This window comes from Drosophila miranda, chromosome 2 (assembly GCF_003369915.1).
Source record: "Drosophila miranda strain MSH22 chromosome 2, D.miranda_PacBio2.1, whole genome shotgun sequence".
Lineage (NCBI taxonomy): Eukaryota > Metazoa > Arthropoda > Insecta > Diptera > Drosophilidae > Drosophila > Drosophila miranda.
Genome location: NC_046675.1, coordinates 24542512 through 24557136, shown reverse-complemented (window position 1 = coordinate 24557136; position 14625 = coordinate 24542512). Strand labels below are relative to the sequence as shown.

Sequence of the window (14625 nt, the reverse complement as noted above, 5' to 3'; positions counted from 1 at the left end):
GTGTCTCCATCTCCTTTCTCTATCCAAAAATCAATGATAAATGATAATAATTTAATCCATTTTTCAGGTCTATTGGCATTCCACAAACGGTGTTTTCCAATCAAAGGAATGTATAAGTATTCCATAAATATTCCGTTAAAGGACAAACAGTTGTCTCCACACAAATCGTTTCTAAACGTGGGATTCCTCTCTCCCTCTCCTTCTGCAGCACTCAAATAAAAGCCAAAAATTAATTTAATTAAATGTCCAATTACAGAGAAATTTGTGAAAATGATCAGTGTCTGGTGCGCTCACAAAAAGGTCTTTAAACGACTCGCAAAATCTCGCCAGTTATAGTGGGATACTCGTAGGTCTCCTGGGATCCGATCTGGTGATTATATTGATGATGGCAGCAAAACCGTTAGACGCATTGGAATGCACTGCGAAATTAGGCAAAAGGAATCGACATAGAAATATAATTTCCAGTTCAACAAAATTGAGGGCCCCATAAAAACCTAAATTGGGGGCAATGCGGTGTATTATTTTTTTTTTTTTTACTTATTTTGGATTTTTTCTCTCAGAGTCTCTCTCGTTCTCTGTCTCGCTCTAAGTTTGCGGCATAAAATGTATAATTTTCTTATTATCTATAAGAAAAAGAAGGCAACAACGGGAAAGGGAGTCGTCGGGGCACAAGGAAAAGAAAGAAACTAAATGGCAAGGGCATACATACTACACAAGGAGCAAGGAGCAAGGAGCAGGAGGAGGAGCAGGAGGAGGAGCAGGAGAGAACGGCTACAGACGGAGGAGGACTACGGAATGGGAATAAAATGAATTCCATAAACAACTTTCCAAAAAGTAAAGAACTTTTTGAGGGTAGGGCAGGAGGAGGAGGGCTGCTAGGTTTGAGGGAGAGTTTTTGGGGGAATGAGAAAGGTGAAAGGTGGCTTCAACCTTTTGTCTGGGGGCCATAAAAACGTCAAGGCAGAGACAGAGACAGAGACAGAGAAGGAAAGAAAGAACGAAAGGAAGATATATAGAGAGAAAGGTACGGGCATAGAGAGAGAAGTATAGAGAGGAATCCCAGCGAACAAAGGATAACTGCATAGCTATGTGTGTGTGTGTCTTTGTGTGTGTGTGTGTGTGTACGCTCCTTGCGAAAACTTCAGCCCCAAAAAGCCATTTTTATTCTCCTTCGGCGTCCTTCCTTCTGAACATTTTCCCCATGTATTATTTTTCGCCATTTTCGTAGCTCCCTCTGCACCCCCTCCCCTTCTTCACCCTCATTTTGCTCTCTCTCTCTCTCTCTCTCTCTGTGCTCCAGCGTGGCATTCTTCTTCACATTTCTTCTTTCCTTTTCCCATTATGAAATGAATTGCTTTTAAAGAAATTACAATGCGGACGACTTTTGGGATTGGGATTGTGGGTTTTTTCCATGGTCTGCCTGCCCCTAAGTGGCGCGGTGGGGTTGGGTTGGGTAATGGAGAGACAGGTGTGTGTTGGGTTGACACAAATTGCAAGGTCCAAGGCAAGGCTGCACACTCGCCTCCGCCCGCCCACTAGACTACAGACGGACGCGGCAAAGCAAAGTCCAGAGAGATCCAACACGGAAGATAGAATCTCGAAATCCTGCAGAACGCAGCCACGCCCCACACATGCCACGTATACAGATACATAGAGGAGTACAGTAAAGGAGTATTTTAGGTTCCTTAGGGTTTCTTTGAACCCTCCAATAGCTCTCACAAAACACAGATACAGTGGGTATTTTTTACTGTCTATTGTTCTTAGATGGTAGAGGTTTCAAGGAGGCATTATAGAGATAATAGATACTTATAATTCAGAGGATATCCCTTGGAATGGGCTCTTACCGCATCCCTCAGTTCGGTGTAAGCTTTTCCATAAAACACAAACTTGTCTCTTGAAATATTTCCACATTTTAAAAGTGTCGATGGTTGCTTAATCACCTACCCCCTACCCCCTTTCTATCAACTGCTTTGCATACGCCTCCCCCCGCCCCCACACACTCCCCTGCCTGCGCTACAGTTGATTTTTGTTGTTGTTTCTGGATGTGTTTATAAAGAAATGACACGCAATCCTTTGGGGGGCACGTGAGTTCATGGCATCCACGTGACTCTTCTGTCTACGCCTTCGCTTTCGCGAGGGGCGGCATGCGGCAGGCGGCATGCCACTGCTCTGTGCTCTGTGCTGTGTTGCATGCCAGGCATTACGCATACGCAGCATGTTCCATGTTGATCGCATAGCATGCTCGATTTGGCGCCAAAATCGCTGTAAACACACACAGACACCCAGAGTCAGGGGCAGACACTCATTCAGACACACTCGTTTCATTCATTCATTCATTCATCAGTTCTCTGTCTCTGTCTCGCTCTTCCTCTTTTGACTTTGGCCTATGCGTGCTGGTCGAGAGCTGCGTGCCGCCATTGCAGCTGATAGATGCCCCACTCTCGCAGTGCCCCCTCGCCCTCGCCCTCGCCCTGCCCCTCTCACACAATCAACCCTTTTGCCACCGAAACACCGAAACGCCAAGTAGCGTGTCCAAAAAAAAGCACAAAAATAACAAATGGTAAAAACACCAGCAACAACAAAGTATGGGTCATCAGCGTTCACTTTTGTTGCAACTAAATTTTTGATTTTGCATACCCCAAAAGCACTTGTTGCTTGAAAGACAGACACACCCTCAAAGAATCATTCAAATACGGGATTATTCATGGGATACATGTACGATATGTGGTCTATAATGCCATTAGCTCCCAAAATAAACACGGGAAACAGGGATACAGGGATACAAATCCTCTTTTCATAGATCAAAACGATTGTCCCTTGGCGGCTATCCGCCTGTGAAGTAATCGGAATAACATTTATCACTTCATTAAGCGAAAAGGAAGAGGAGGCCCCGACCTCTGTTTACACAATTAATATGCAAATGAGGCAGGCACAGAGGAGACACTTGTGGCATCTTAATGCGGCATCCACAGCCACACACTTGCATTCGGAAATATGCAAATAATGCGTTTAACAACTTAATTCGGTTGGTTCGGCCATTCAAGAGGTGTTTTCTTCCTTTTTTCTTTGCTTTTTTTTTGTGCCTTTCGCTGACGATTAGCGCGGGCCGTGAACCTGCCGAGCGAGCGAGTCTGTTTGGGAATCTGGATATTCCCATTCCCAGACAACAGTCCTGCTCCTCCAGATGCTCCTCCTGTAGATACACCTCCTCCTCCTGTAGATACACCTCCTTCATCTGCTGTTCATTCCCTGGCTTTATCTTGACAAAGTTGCGCGATCGTTTTGTAGTCGCTTTTGGTTTCAGCTACTGCGATTCATTCTCTTCTTTTTCTCGTTGCTCCCTTTTCGGTTGACAAAATTAATGAGTTGGCTCTGGAAGCTGTGAAGAAGCTGTCTCTCTCCCTCTCCCTCTGTTGCACACTCTCTATCTCTGTCTGTGCTCCTCGTTAATTTTAACAGCTTTTTTTCGGGATGCTGGAGGCCTGAAATTTATGCGTGAATTTGGCGCAGATCCATTAAGTGGTCCATAGATTAGGAGGCCCCTTTTCTGCCTGTGTGTGTGTGTGTGTGTGTGACTCTGAGTCTCATTCTGGGATCTGGGCCTTAAGTGGTTCCTCTCTGCCACACGGTAGCATGTTGACAGCTTCTTTAAATGGCGCTTAACTCTGGTTTCTTTGTCTTTGTTTTGACATTTTCGAATATGCCAAAATGTAAATTCAATTAATTGTGACATTTTCAAGGCATACCAAACTGACAGATGAAGCTGTTCTTTGTTTGCTATAAACATCCAGAGGGTATAATGATTGCGAGGAGGGATTGGTAACGCTCAGAGAGGAGGACTCTATACCCTATAGGGTATGTAAATATATGTTTGATTAGCATCAACAGGGATTCTTCTGAGTCTCCCCCACCTCTAAGTTTATTTTTCTCTACAAAAATTGATTACAATTTCATCGGATTATCATACGTTTCACATATAAATAACGGATCTACCAGGACCTGCCCTTAGAATTCGTATATCTTGTTCTGAATCATTGAAGAAGGTCTGTATCCACAATAGATTCGCCATAATATTAATATCGAGCTATTCTCCGTTTCACTTGCAAATATTTTATGATCTTAGTGGCAAAAACAATTCGTATCCGTCAGATACAGTCCTTTGCTGAGTGCATAGAGCAGTACAGTTATAGCTGTGTGTTTGTTCTGGTAGTTTTATGAACTTTTGGGTTAAGAAGAGTTCTCCACAAGAATAAACGTCACCTATGGGGCCCCCAGGCTCTAATAATAACAATATGTGGACTAACTAACTAAAACAACAGCTAAAACAACAAAAACAAAAATAACAACAACTTGGGGCAGCAACAACAAATCAACAAAAAAACAAAAACCAAAGAAAACTGTGGCAAAAGGCAACTCATTTATTTTATCGATTAAACATTTTTGCGATTCGCGCAGCGGAATCTCTTTTGGAGCTCCCCCCTCCCTTCCACCCCACTGAAAGCCGCTGTGTGTGGAAAAAAATGTATCTACTACTGACACACACACAGATACACAACACACTCGCACTAACACAGAGAGAGTGAGTGAGTAAGACAAAGAGAGAGACAGTCGGGGGCGACATCAAAGCGCCGGGCAAAGGCAACTTTGAAAACCTTTTGACAGCTGCGAACGAACGCCAAAGCCCAAAGGATGAGGAGAAGGAGGAGGGCAAGGAAGAAGAAAGAGGGGAAGCAAATACAGAAGAACGAGAAGCAGCAGCAGAAGGAGAAGAAAAGGTATAGGCAAAAAGGTAGCAAAAGCAGCCTGCCTGCCTGGCTGTCGGGGTTCGGGTTCCACCCTGCTTTCTATGGTGGGCGCGGCCTTTATATTTAGTGGGGCGCTGGATTGGAGGAAGAGGGTGGGGGATAGGAGAGGCGAAGGGACGGGGAGCAGGCCTCGCAGGGGTTTGGAGCAGTGGTAGATAGAGGGGGGCACGGCCTATAGCTACTGTGCGCTAATGATGCGCATTTGGCATTTTGGCATTAATCATTTATCATTCCCCCCATCCGCCCCTTCCCCCCGGTGTGTGCCACGACAAGCGCATAATTATTAAAAATTATTTCTGATTTCGATTTTTCCATACTGGCAAGGGAGTCCAGGGAATAGAGGGTATAAGGGGGAAACTTGAGAACAAAGAATAGGAGTTATATCTATATTATGCGAATACATACACTATAGAGAGATTGATGTTTTCCGGCCAGTTTATGGAGAAAGCTAATCAAGGATAAGGATTAAATATATATATATAAACATATATGTATATCTTCCTATCAGTATACAATATATCATTCTCTGCATTTCACTAAAAAAGATAAGCAACGCTTTCAACTGTTCTATAAACCTATTTCACAGAATCTATTAGTAAAACAGAGTAAAAAGTCCTGAAAGTTCAATATTTATACATAATCTTACACATAATTTTACCAATATATTTTCTCGAAGAGTTAAATTAAAAAAAAAAGTTTTTTCACTTGTAAATTTCATATGTAGCATAAATATTATTCCTATAAATTTAATATAAGATATTTATTTTAAGGCGTTTTATATCAATCAAAGTAAATTATATTTAATTGCACTATGTTTATACTTTATATTTCAAAACAGAATAATTAATTTAAATATTCCGGTTTTTACTTTATACTATGCCATTTTTCTCTAAGTGTTCCTAAGACTCTTTTTTTAAGGTTAAGTGTTTAATATTCTTTTTTTTTAAGCAATAATACTACCTCTAGTATCATACCCTACGCAGTCGGTTAGAACTGTTCGGTTATATTTGACTTTTGCTATAGCCTTTTGGGTCTATTGAGATCCATTACGATTGAGATAATAGTAGGAAGCCCATCGGCTACTCTAACACCTACAATCTTTACTGCTTATCCTGAGCATTTTCCCCTATCCCATAGTTTTTCTACACTCAAGTCCTTTTGTAAGCTCACTCACAAAGTTAAACGATCCATTATGGCCAGGAGGGTATCATGTACAACAAAGGGAATTGAAAGTATCACCTGCTCGGGGCAGGACACCCCACCCACCTCCTCACTAGCCTCGGACTCGGACTCGGGCACTGGTCCCCCCGCCCCACTCACGACCCCTTCGCGCTCCACTTCAGCGCACACTAAAAACAGAGAAAAAGCAACAACAGGCAACAGTGCGTCCTGGTTTTTGGTCCTGCCACAGTCCAGCTCCTGGAACCGGGAACTGGAACTGTAGCTGTAGCTGTAGCGCTGCACCTTCTACGGTCGGTGGTGGATTTTAATGGAACGCTTTGGGTTAATTCAAAATTCTTTTGTTTTGCTTTCGCGCTGAGTAACCAGGGCTAGGCCTGGCTGGTCCTCGGGGTTGGCCAAAAGCAGGTGGTCAAAAGCAGCATAGTTTTTCGGTGGCTTATGGATTAGCGTCTGGCCAAGAGAGAAAGAGGACGGAGGAAAGAGAAAAGAGGGAGTGAGAGCTGCCCCTTTTTTATGGGCTTGTCTGTGCCTGTCGGCGGTTCACTGACACCAAACCTTATCCCAGATCCCGACTGGGTGCCTGATCCTGATCCCTGACCAGACGGATAGGATAGTCTGACAATCGATTGGACTAAACCGCTTGTAAGCGGGACGTAAGCTTTTCAACACCTCTTCAACATGACTGATGCGAGACCACAGACACAGAACCCCATAAATGGCAACAAAGTTGCTGCCACATTCGAGAATGAGAGAGGGAGATGGAAATGGAGAGCGAAAAGGATGGATAGCTACATTTAATGGCTGATATCAGTGCCGCCCCTCATCCTAAATCTCATTCCCATACCACATGTGTATACCCCACTGGCATATGGAGCAGCACTATTTAGGCTTCGATACGCTGCATTACGCAATGGTGTTAATTACCAACACACACACACACACATGCCAAGCACTCACACACAGATAGAGAAAGAGAAATACTTAGATACACACTCGGATAGATGGGGGCTGGGGGAGAGGATATGGATAATCGCCAGCAACTGAAGCGGCGGACTGCTGGCAGTGGAAAAAACGGTTAACCAAAGACGGTAGCAAAAGCATTTAAAGCCCCCACGTCCCCAATGGAAAATCGTCCAGTGAAAATCAGGAATTCAATGAATAGAAAAATGGGGAAGGGCAACTGCAAAGGGAATTTTTGGGATTAGTTGTGAATTTTGGAGAACATACCTATAAAATGTGTCTCGAAAAATACAAATTTAATCTCACTTTTCAGTGAAAATTCTTCGGAACTCAATTCCAGCAATAGATTGAATCGCCCGATTATAAATCCTTCAGATGGGCATCTCTTGGAAGAACCAAATTTAAAGCAGAATCATAAATGTCCGCCCAAAAGAAAATTTCTCGTATGAATAATATTGATGAATGTTATACCCTGGGGAATAATAGCAATAAAAGTATAAAGCTATTCAGAAATTATAAGAAAATGCCAAGATTTGGTTCTACTTGGAAACTGTCATATAAGGTTCAGATGTGAAAAATCACCGGCTGTTAATAAAAGGGGAATAAATATTTAGAGAAACAAAAACAAGGAAATTTCACTAAAAATTTGTCAAGAATTTCCATTAAATATGCCCAACAAACTTATAAAATTCTTTAGCCCCTCAAACAGAATATCCCTCCGGCAAATGTCATTCAACTTTTGATATCTACCGATCTGTGGCACCCCCCTTCTAGAGGCAAGGCGAGTGTAATTAACTAAATAGAATAACCCGCTAGTGGCTCTCAAGGCGATACGAGAGATATTTTTAACCCCATGCGAAGGGCGCAGGCGCAACTAATGAGCAACCCACCACCACAGAGCACCAGGAGCAGGAGCAGGAGCAGCAGCAGCAGAACCACCGACACCACCATGGGCCACCATGTGTTGCCTCCCCCATCCCCACGCCCATCTATGTGTCCTGGCATCCTGCCTGCTGGTCAGTTCTTTGACCAACATTAAATTGAGCTGCGACTCGAAATTTACGAGTAGGCAAAAGGTCCTGGTCCTGGCCATATGGTCATCGGCGGCTCCTGCTCTCCTAGCTCCGACACAGAGGCAGCGGCATATGTCAGTGGCAGTGGGTTGTGGTTTTCCACTGCGAGGATCTCCCACTCCCTCCCTCCTCTGGCCTGTGGGCCTTGTGGGAATACCAAAAATTCATAGACTCCGAAAGGTAATTCATCAAAAATTATAAAAATGCATTTGTTGCAGAATGAAGACAGGGGGGGAGAATGTGATATATGAGGGGGTTGATCTTAGATACGAGTCGGTTGAAAGTAGATCTTTGGCAGAGCAAGGGAGAGCGGTTGCTTGGAGAAATTATTTTGGTTAAAAATTTCAATGTTTCTGGGGCAAAAAAGATCAAGAAAGGTTTTTAGAAATTGATTTAAAGTCGACTAGAAGAAAGAAATGGGCCTAAAGAAAGGATATAGAGAGGTATCATTCTATATATACAAGATCTCCGATAGGTTGTAGTCTATCATTAAAGAGTTCTATCATTGTTAGCGAAAGAAGATGCAATTTTTTTCCGCGGGTAGAAAAATTTTGGTTTCTACAGAATGAGCAAAAGATCAAGAATATGAAAGAATGCATTCGTTTTAGAATATCTCAAAAAACTAAAGTAACAGAAAGAAAGAAGAAAGGCTTATGACATAGTTGGATATCATAATAAAAGCCCCAATGAAGGAAAGGCGAAAAATTAGGGATAATCAGATAAGTAAGAAAAAAAAAAACGGGAAAATCACCTAAATATATGACTTGGCCTTACTCTTAAGATTTTTGTCCTCTGTATAGCAAGAATCCCCGCTCTATTGTCTTCAAATTATTCCGATATACTACCAAAGAATATATCCCTCACATGCTGAAATGAATTTTCCTTATAAAATGGTTCTCCTTTACCGCAGAAATGAGTTCTTTTCCACCATTTGCCCCACAAGTTCATCCATCAAGTATTGCAACTCAATCAAAGTCCATAAAGTACGAGTGCTTGAACTTTAAACACTATTTCAAAGGCTTCGACAGCAGCAACACCAACAAATGCAACAAAAGATACGACTGCAACTGCAACAGCAACAATTACAATTGCAACCTGCAACATGGCTAATTACAATTTCAGCCAGCAACAAAGAGAACTTGCCACCAGAACTGCAGCAAGAAGGAAGCATTGCAAAAGGAAAGCAGCTGCCGCAATCAATAATATGAGCACACACTCCCATATATATATATATCTGTATCTGTATCTGTAGATATATACGTATTTAACATATATATATGTGCAACATTAACAACAGAGAGAGTGGGAGAGAGAGAGAAAGAGAGAGAGCAAAACATAAACAACAAACTGATAATCAATAAAGCAAAAGCAGGACCTCATATATCCATAACAACCAACAAGTGGAACCCAACGGCGCGAGAGAGGTCCCTCGTCTATATAGGGGTATAGAAAGGGGTGGTAGTGGTCTGTGGCAAGACGAACTTTAACTACTTGTGGCAAGGGCCAACAGCAACTCTCAGCAAATGGTTCGATGCATTGGCCTCCAATTATAAAGTGCACCTGAAGTGATTGCAGCGCAATAAAGGAAAGCGGAGTACCAGATATTTCTAGATCATTCAGAAATGATTCATAGAATTTATAGGATATATAATATGTATACCTCGATAGGAAAGGTACATTTGAAGCTTGAATTATAATTATTAATGCGCTCGTTACCCTTTCTTTTGCTCTGTTGAAGTCCCTGCAGACTTTCCGACTCTGCCAAAAACATAAACCTCCACTTAATTCGTTGCACCATCGACAGGCAGCCGCATAATTCGCTGTTCCTTGATAAAGAACAAACTCAAAAAACAATTACACTTTACTTGGCTGCAGTTACTGCAAAAAAAAACGAAAATGAAAATGAAAATGAAAAAACAAAAGGTCCCCACCCTGCGGACTGCTGAGGACGGACTCTGACACCGCGCGACTCTGACTCGCTCGACTGACGCAAAATTGTCACCTTGCCTCTCCCTGCTGCAATGCACACCTGCAATTATACGTGCGAGTGGCAGGTCCGAGAGGGGCTCCGCGATCTCACTCTCTATGGAGTTCTGTGCTCTGTTCCGGGCACCCCTCCATCATAGGAGTTTTTGCTTTTCGTATATATTTTTTAATGCTTTTAATGAACTGATCAGAGAATGTGTGTTCCTCTGAGCTTCTGCTCTGTGTTTTACAACATTTTAATTGAGCCCATAAGTGCCACAGCAGAGGACAGCTGCCCTTCGGTATCTGCTACCCCTAAAAATACTTGCAACGCATGCAAATATTACGCATACGACGCATGGCTCTGGCCAACAATTTCAATAAATAAATTAAAAACTTGGTGAAGTTTGCGGCTTGCGTGGCTATACGTTATTGCAAATTATCTATTCAATTGAATTTTCTGCATTTAGAAAAAGTTTTTAATGCGTTTCGAAAGGTATTTCAAATGGGAAGGGGATAGACAAAATTGAAGCGGGAAGAGAATTTCTTTCTCTAGGAATTGGAACCTCTATTATTCAAATATTCATACAATTTATCTATAAAAGATTGAAGAAACGGTAAACTTATCTTAACTAAACTTAACTATGGAATCTCTTGTTAATTTGAAAATTTCTTCTTGGGTTACATTTAAATCCAATGCGAATAAAAAACATGCTTCCAATATATTTATTGTATATATATATTTCCAGAGATGTTCTTTATATCCAAAAGTAAACATTTATTGGAAGATAAATATGTTTAAAGTAGTTATCATCTCCATTTACTTATTTGATTTCTACTAAATGTACTTTTAATACCCGTTTTGTTACGGAAAAGATACATTCCTTAGCTCAAGTAGATCATTTCATATGCTAATTTATCGCTCAACTCATCTATTCAATTTGGAATGTACATCTTCGCCTTTTCTGTAGCTCCACTCCACCTGTACTCCGTTCGAGGCCAAGGCAGGGCCGTATAGCTGATCAGTGGCTCATGATTATGGGTGTCGTACATCTAGTACTTCGTTTCGAAGGAGCAAGCGGAGAAGGAGACGCGCAAAGACCCGCAAAGCGTGTGGGCGTGTCTGCAGTGGCAATTCCTGCACAATTTTAGCATAATGCGTGTGTTCTCATATATTTATATATGATGAAAAACACCATTCTTTCTTTCTTAAGTACACAAAATTATCAGAAATTAAATGTGCACCTTTTGGAGATTCCGATCTCCTCCAGCGAACAGGCAGCCCTGAGAGCCCTGAGGGGGGGCTCAACATCATTATCATCATGATCATCATCATCATCTCGTGGAACTGTTTGTGGCTACTGTAATTTCACGCTACCCTGCCCCCGACATGCATAATGCAAATCAATTTGAAGAAATACTGAAGGAATACCTTGGACGTGGTAGGAGGATGGGAGATGAGGGCCCAAGGGCCAAAGTCAAGAGTCAAAAGTGATTTGTCAACGATTGCCCCAGAGATCATTAATAATCTCTGTATTGTAGAAAAAGAAAACACCAGTAGCTGAAAGGTGGTCTGGGGAATACATGCGAGAGATTGATAGGGCCAGCCATTGAGCTCGTCAGCGGGTGGCGCCTCAAAAGGTGGCAAGTGGGTAAGTGGCAAGTGCAGCAACTCATTCGTATTGATTGAAATCTTTCGCACACACACTCTCTCACACACCACACACACAGGCAAACAGCAATCCCATGGAATACCGCCTCCCGCTGGGCGCTGGTCTTCAATCTGTTGTACGAATATCTGTATCTCTGTACGAGTGTGTATCTTTCGGTTGGGGAATCGGTATCTGGTATCTGGTATCTCGAGGGGGGGACTCACCTTTTGCCGTTCCGTCGCCTCCGCTTGGTGGCGTAGACGGTGCCCAGCTGGCTCATCGCTAGGGCGGAGTTCGTTATGGTCGCCGTTGTGAATGATTTTTACTCTTCTGATTATTATTTTTCTTATATCAACTCTTAGCTCGCTCGCTCGCACGCTCACTGTTCTTGTGGGTTGCTCTTTTGCTCTTTTCTTTTCGTTTTTGTTGTAATTGGTTTTTATTTATTGATTTGGTTTGCTCTGGCCACACGGTTGATCCACCAGGCAGCCACCAGAAGCTTCTTCTGGCTGCGTTCGGATCCAGGGAGATCCTGCTGCTGCTGTTTCTGCTGCTGCTTCGATGTCGTTTTCGGTTTCGGTGCTGCAGCCACGCGTAAATTTTGTTTCTTTCTTGCTGGTATTTTATTTTTAATTATCATCACGCTTACATTTTGTTTGCTTTTTCATCGCGCTGCCTTCTTTCCTCTTATTGCACTGGAGTTTCGAGCGGTTTCAATACTGCATGGAGAGGGGGAGGTGAATGGGAAATCTCGGATTTAGCCATTGAGAAAACACCGCTGGGTTGTTGGGGGCTTTGTGATGGGGAAAGCCTTGGGATTGCCACTAAGCCTAGGCCTTTGTTTTGTCTTTGGGATTAGCTCTGGGAAAACTTCGATATAATTTTGTCCGTAAGCTCTAGAATCTCAGAGGGTGGATGCACCTTAACTTTATTGAATGTTAAACTATATTTAAGCGATTTTATTTGATAACTTTTGGGTTCCTTGGAAAACTAATGGTTGTAAGCAGCTTTATACATTTTACAACCCATTTAATTGTACAAAAATACTTAATTTATGTGCACAGCTTTATTGAAACTATAAAAGTTTGCTTTATGAGGCTATAATAAATGTTTTAAACATTTTCCGAAAATTAAGTTTAAAATGAAGTTTAACGATTTCAAAACTTTACTATTGCGCTGCTCTGAGAGAATTGAAGAAATAAATTATACAATTTTTTAAATTATGGTATGAAACAACATAAGAGTCTACAATTCGGATATAACTTCCTTAAGATTTTGTTACTGAAGAGCGAAGAATAAATTTTTAAAACTTAGACTCAATCTGTAATCAGCAAAATTTATAGGAAGAAACTTTAAAGATTTTATTACGATTGAATAAAACTGAAGCATTAGTTGTAGAATCGGAGTCTTTTAACAATCAAAGGAGCAAATGGGATAAAAAACTTTAGAATTTTAAGTTCATCAAGTTCAGGAAGGAATAAATATTCGGATTGAGATTAGTAATCTTCATTCACTTTTGCATTATACTAGTTTCAATTTATGTAATTTAAAAACGAATATTTCGAATTTACTCGATAATACTAGTTATTCATTGATTCAAAAACAGATTCAAAATTCTTTAATAAAAACCTAAATTTCCTATTGGGAAACAATCAAAAAAGATCAATTCCATAAAAAGTTTTCTATATTTTCCGAGTGGGAAATACAAAAATAATCAGCACAAAGCCTTGCAACGTTTCCCCATGCGATGTTCCCTTATTTCTCAATGGCTTTTCAAACTTAAATTTTCCCGATTATTTTGATTTTGTTTTGATTATTGCGGTTCCTTTTGCGTGTGCTTGGGGGTTCTTTGTTTTGGTTCTTGCATGGGGCAACACTTTTGCTTTTTCACTTGCACTTGCAACACTCTCATGAGTTGGTTGTTGTTGCTGTTGTAATTGTGGTTTGGGCTTTGGGTTTATCAATGACGATGACGACGCATGCAACAAACAGCAAAAAATCAAAATCGACACGGAACCATAAACGCTAACGCAAGAACGGCACGCAAATCATTTGAAGCACGATCGACGATGCTTGCCGGTAGCTGGAGTTGCTGCTGCCACTGGTGGCGCCACAGGCAGAGGCAAGTTGTCAAAGTGACATTTGTCTGGCCTTGCCCCAACACGCACACCCACACGCGTGGGCGGAGTGGAATGACCGACGGCAGTCTGCACTTGCACTTTGTCTCTCTTTCGGTTCTTTTTTATTTACAATTCTTCTTGTTCTTGTTCTTCTTCCCAGTTCTCTGCTTCTTCTAATTCTTGTTCTCCTCTCTTTCGGTGTTACAGGGTATGTATCGCGTGACAGGGTATGCTGCGTTTTGGTCTCCGTTTCACTTTTACACTTGCACACACGGACACACACATGCACTCGGATCACAGGCACGCACCTTTTCCGACGGGGACGGCGACAGGCACGGGCTTTGAAGAACCGTTAGTTTTGAGCAGCAGCGGACGGACTGCACGCGAGCGCCAGAATGAACTTTTGAACTGTTATAATTTTTTTCTTGACGCGCGCAACACAGAGACCCGCGCTGGTCGAATGTTGAAAACCGAATGGCAGACATGTTGATACATGCACAGACATGCATCGAGACTTCGGCTCTGGCGTTCGGGTGCTGATGCGAGCCGAACATCTTTGCATGTGTTAGTACAATATGTGGATACCCTCTGAAATGTGCCGAAATATATGGTTATATACCGTAAATAGCTAGCCGCAGTCGTTTGAAATGAAACACAAACGTTGTTGGCAGCGCAGAAGCGCCGACGGCTTTGTTTGACCGTCCGTTTTGGGGCGCGACCCTCTATCTACCGTCTGTTGTTTGCCGAAAAACTATTGCGCTCTCCCTCTCCCTTTCCTGCTGGCTCCCACTCACAGTATGTCTCTCTCTCTCGCGATTTTCTTTTCGGGCGCGAGTCTCGGCTGCGGCCACGTAAACGCTGAAACTGA

General features: G+C 42.2%; 1 protein-coding gene across 2 annotated transcripts in view; it reads right to left on the bottom strand.

Annotated features, from left to right (window-relative positions):
* Positions 1-14241, bottom strand: part of LOC108157409 (single-minded homolog 2) — a 35793-nt gene extending 21552 nt beyond the window's left edge. Inside the window, exons 1-2 of one of the 2 annotated variants that reach the window (XM_033389635.1) lie at positions 13963-14241; positions 11862-12356 (exon numbers count right to left, since the gene is read on the bottom strand). In XM_033389635.1, coding sequence (XP_033245526.1) covers positions 11862-11917 — 56 coding nt within the window. In that variant the 5' untranslated portion in view covers positions 11918-12356; positions 13963-14241. The remainder of the gene's footprint in view (positions 1-11861; positions 12357-13962) is intronic. The other variant, XM_033389636.1, reaches the window with a different exon arrangement.
* Positions 14242-14625: the final 384 nt, after the last annotated feature.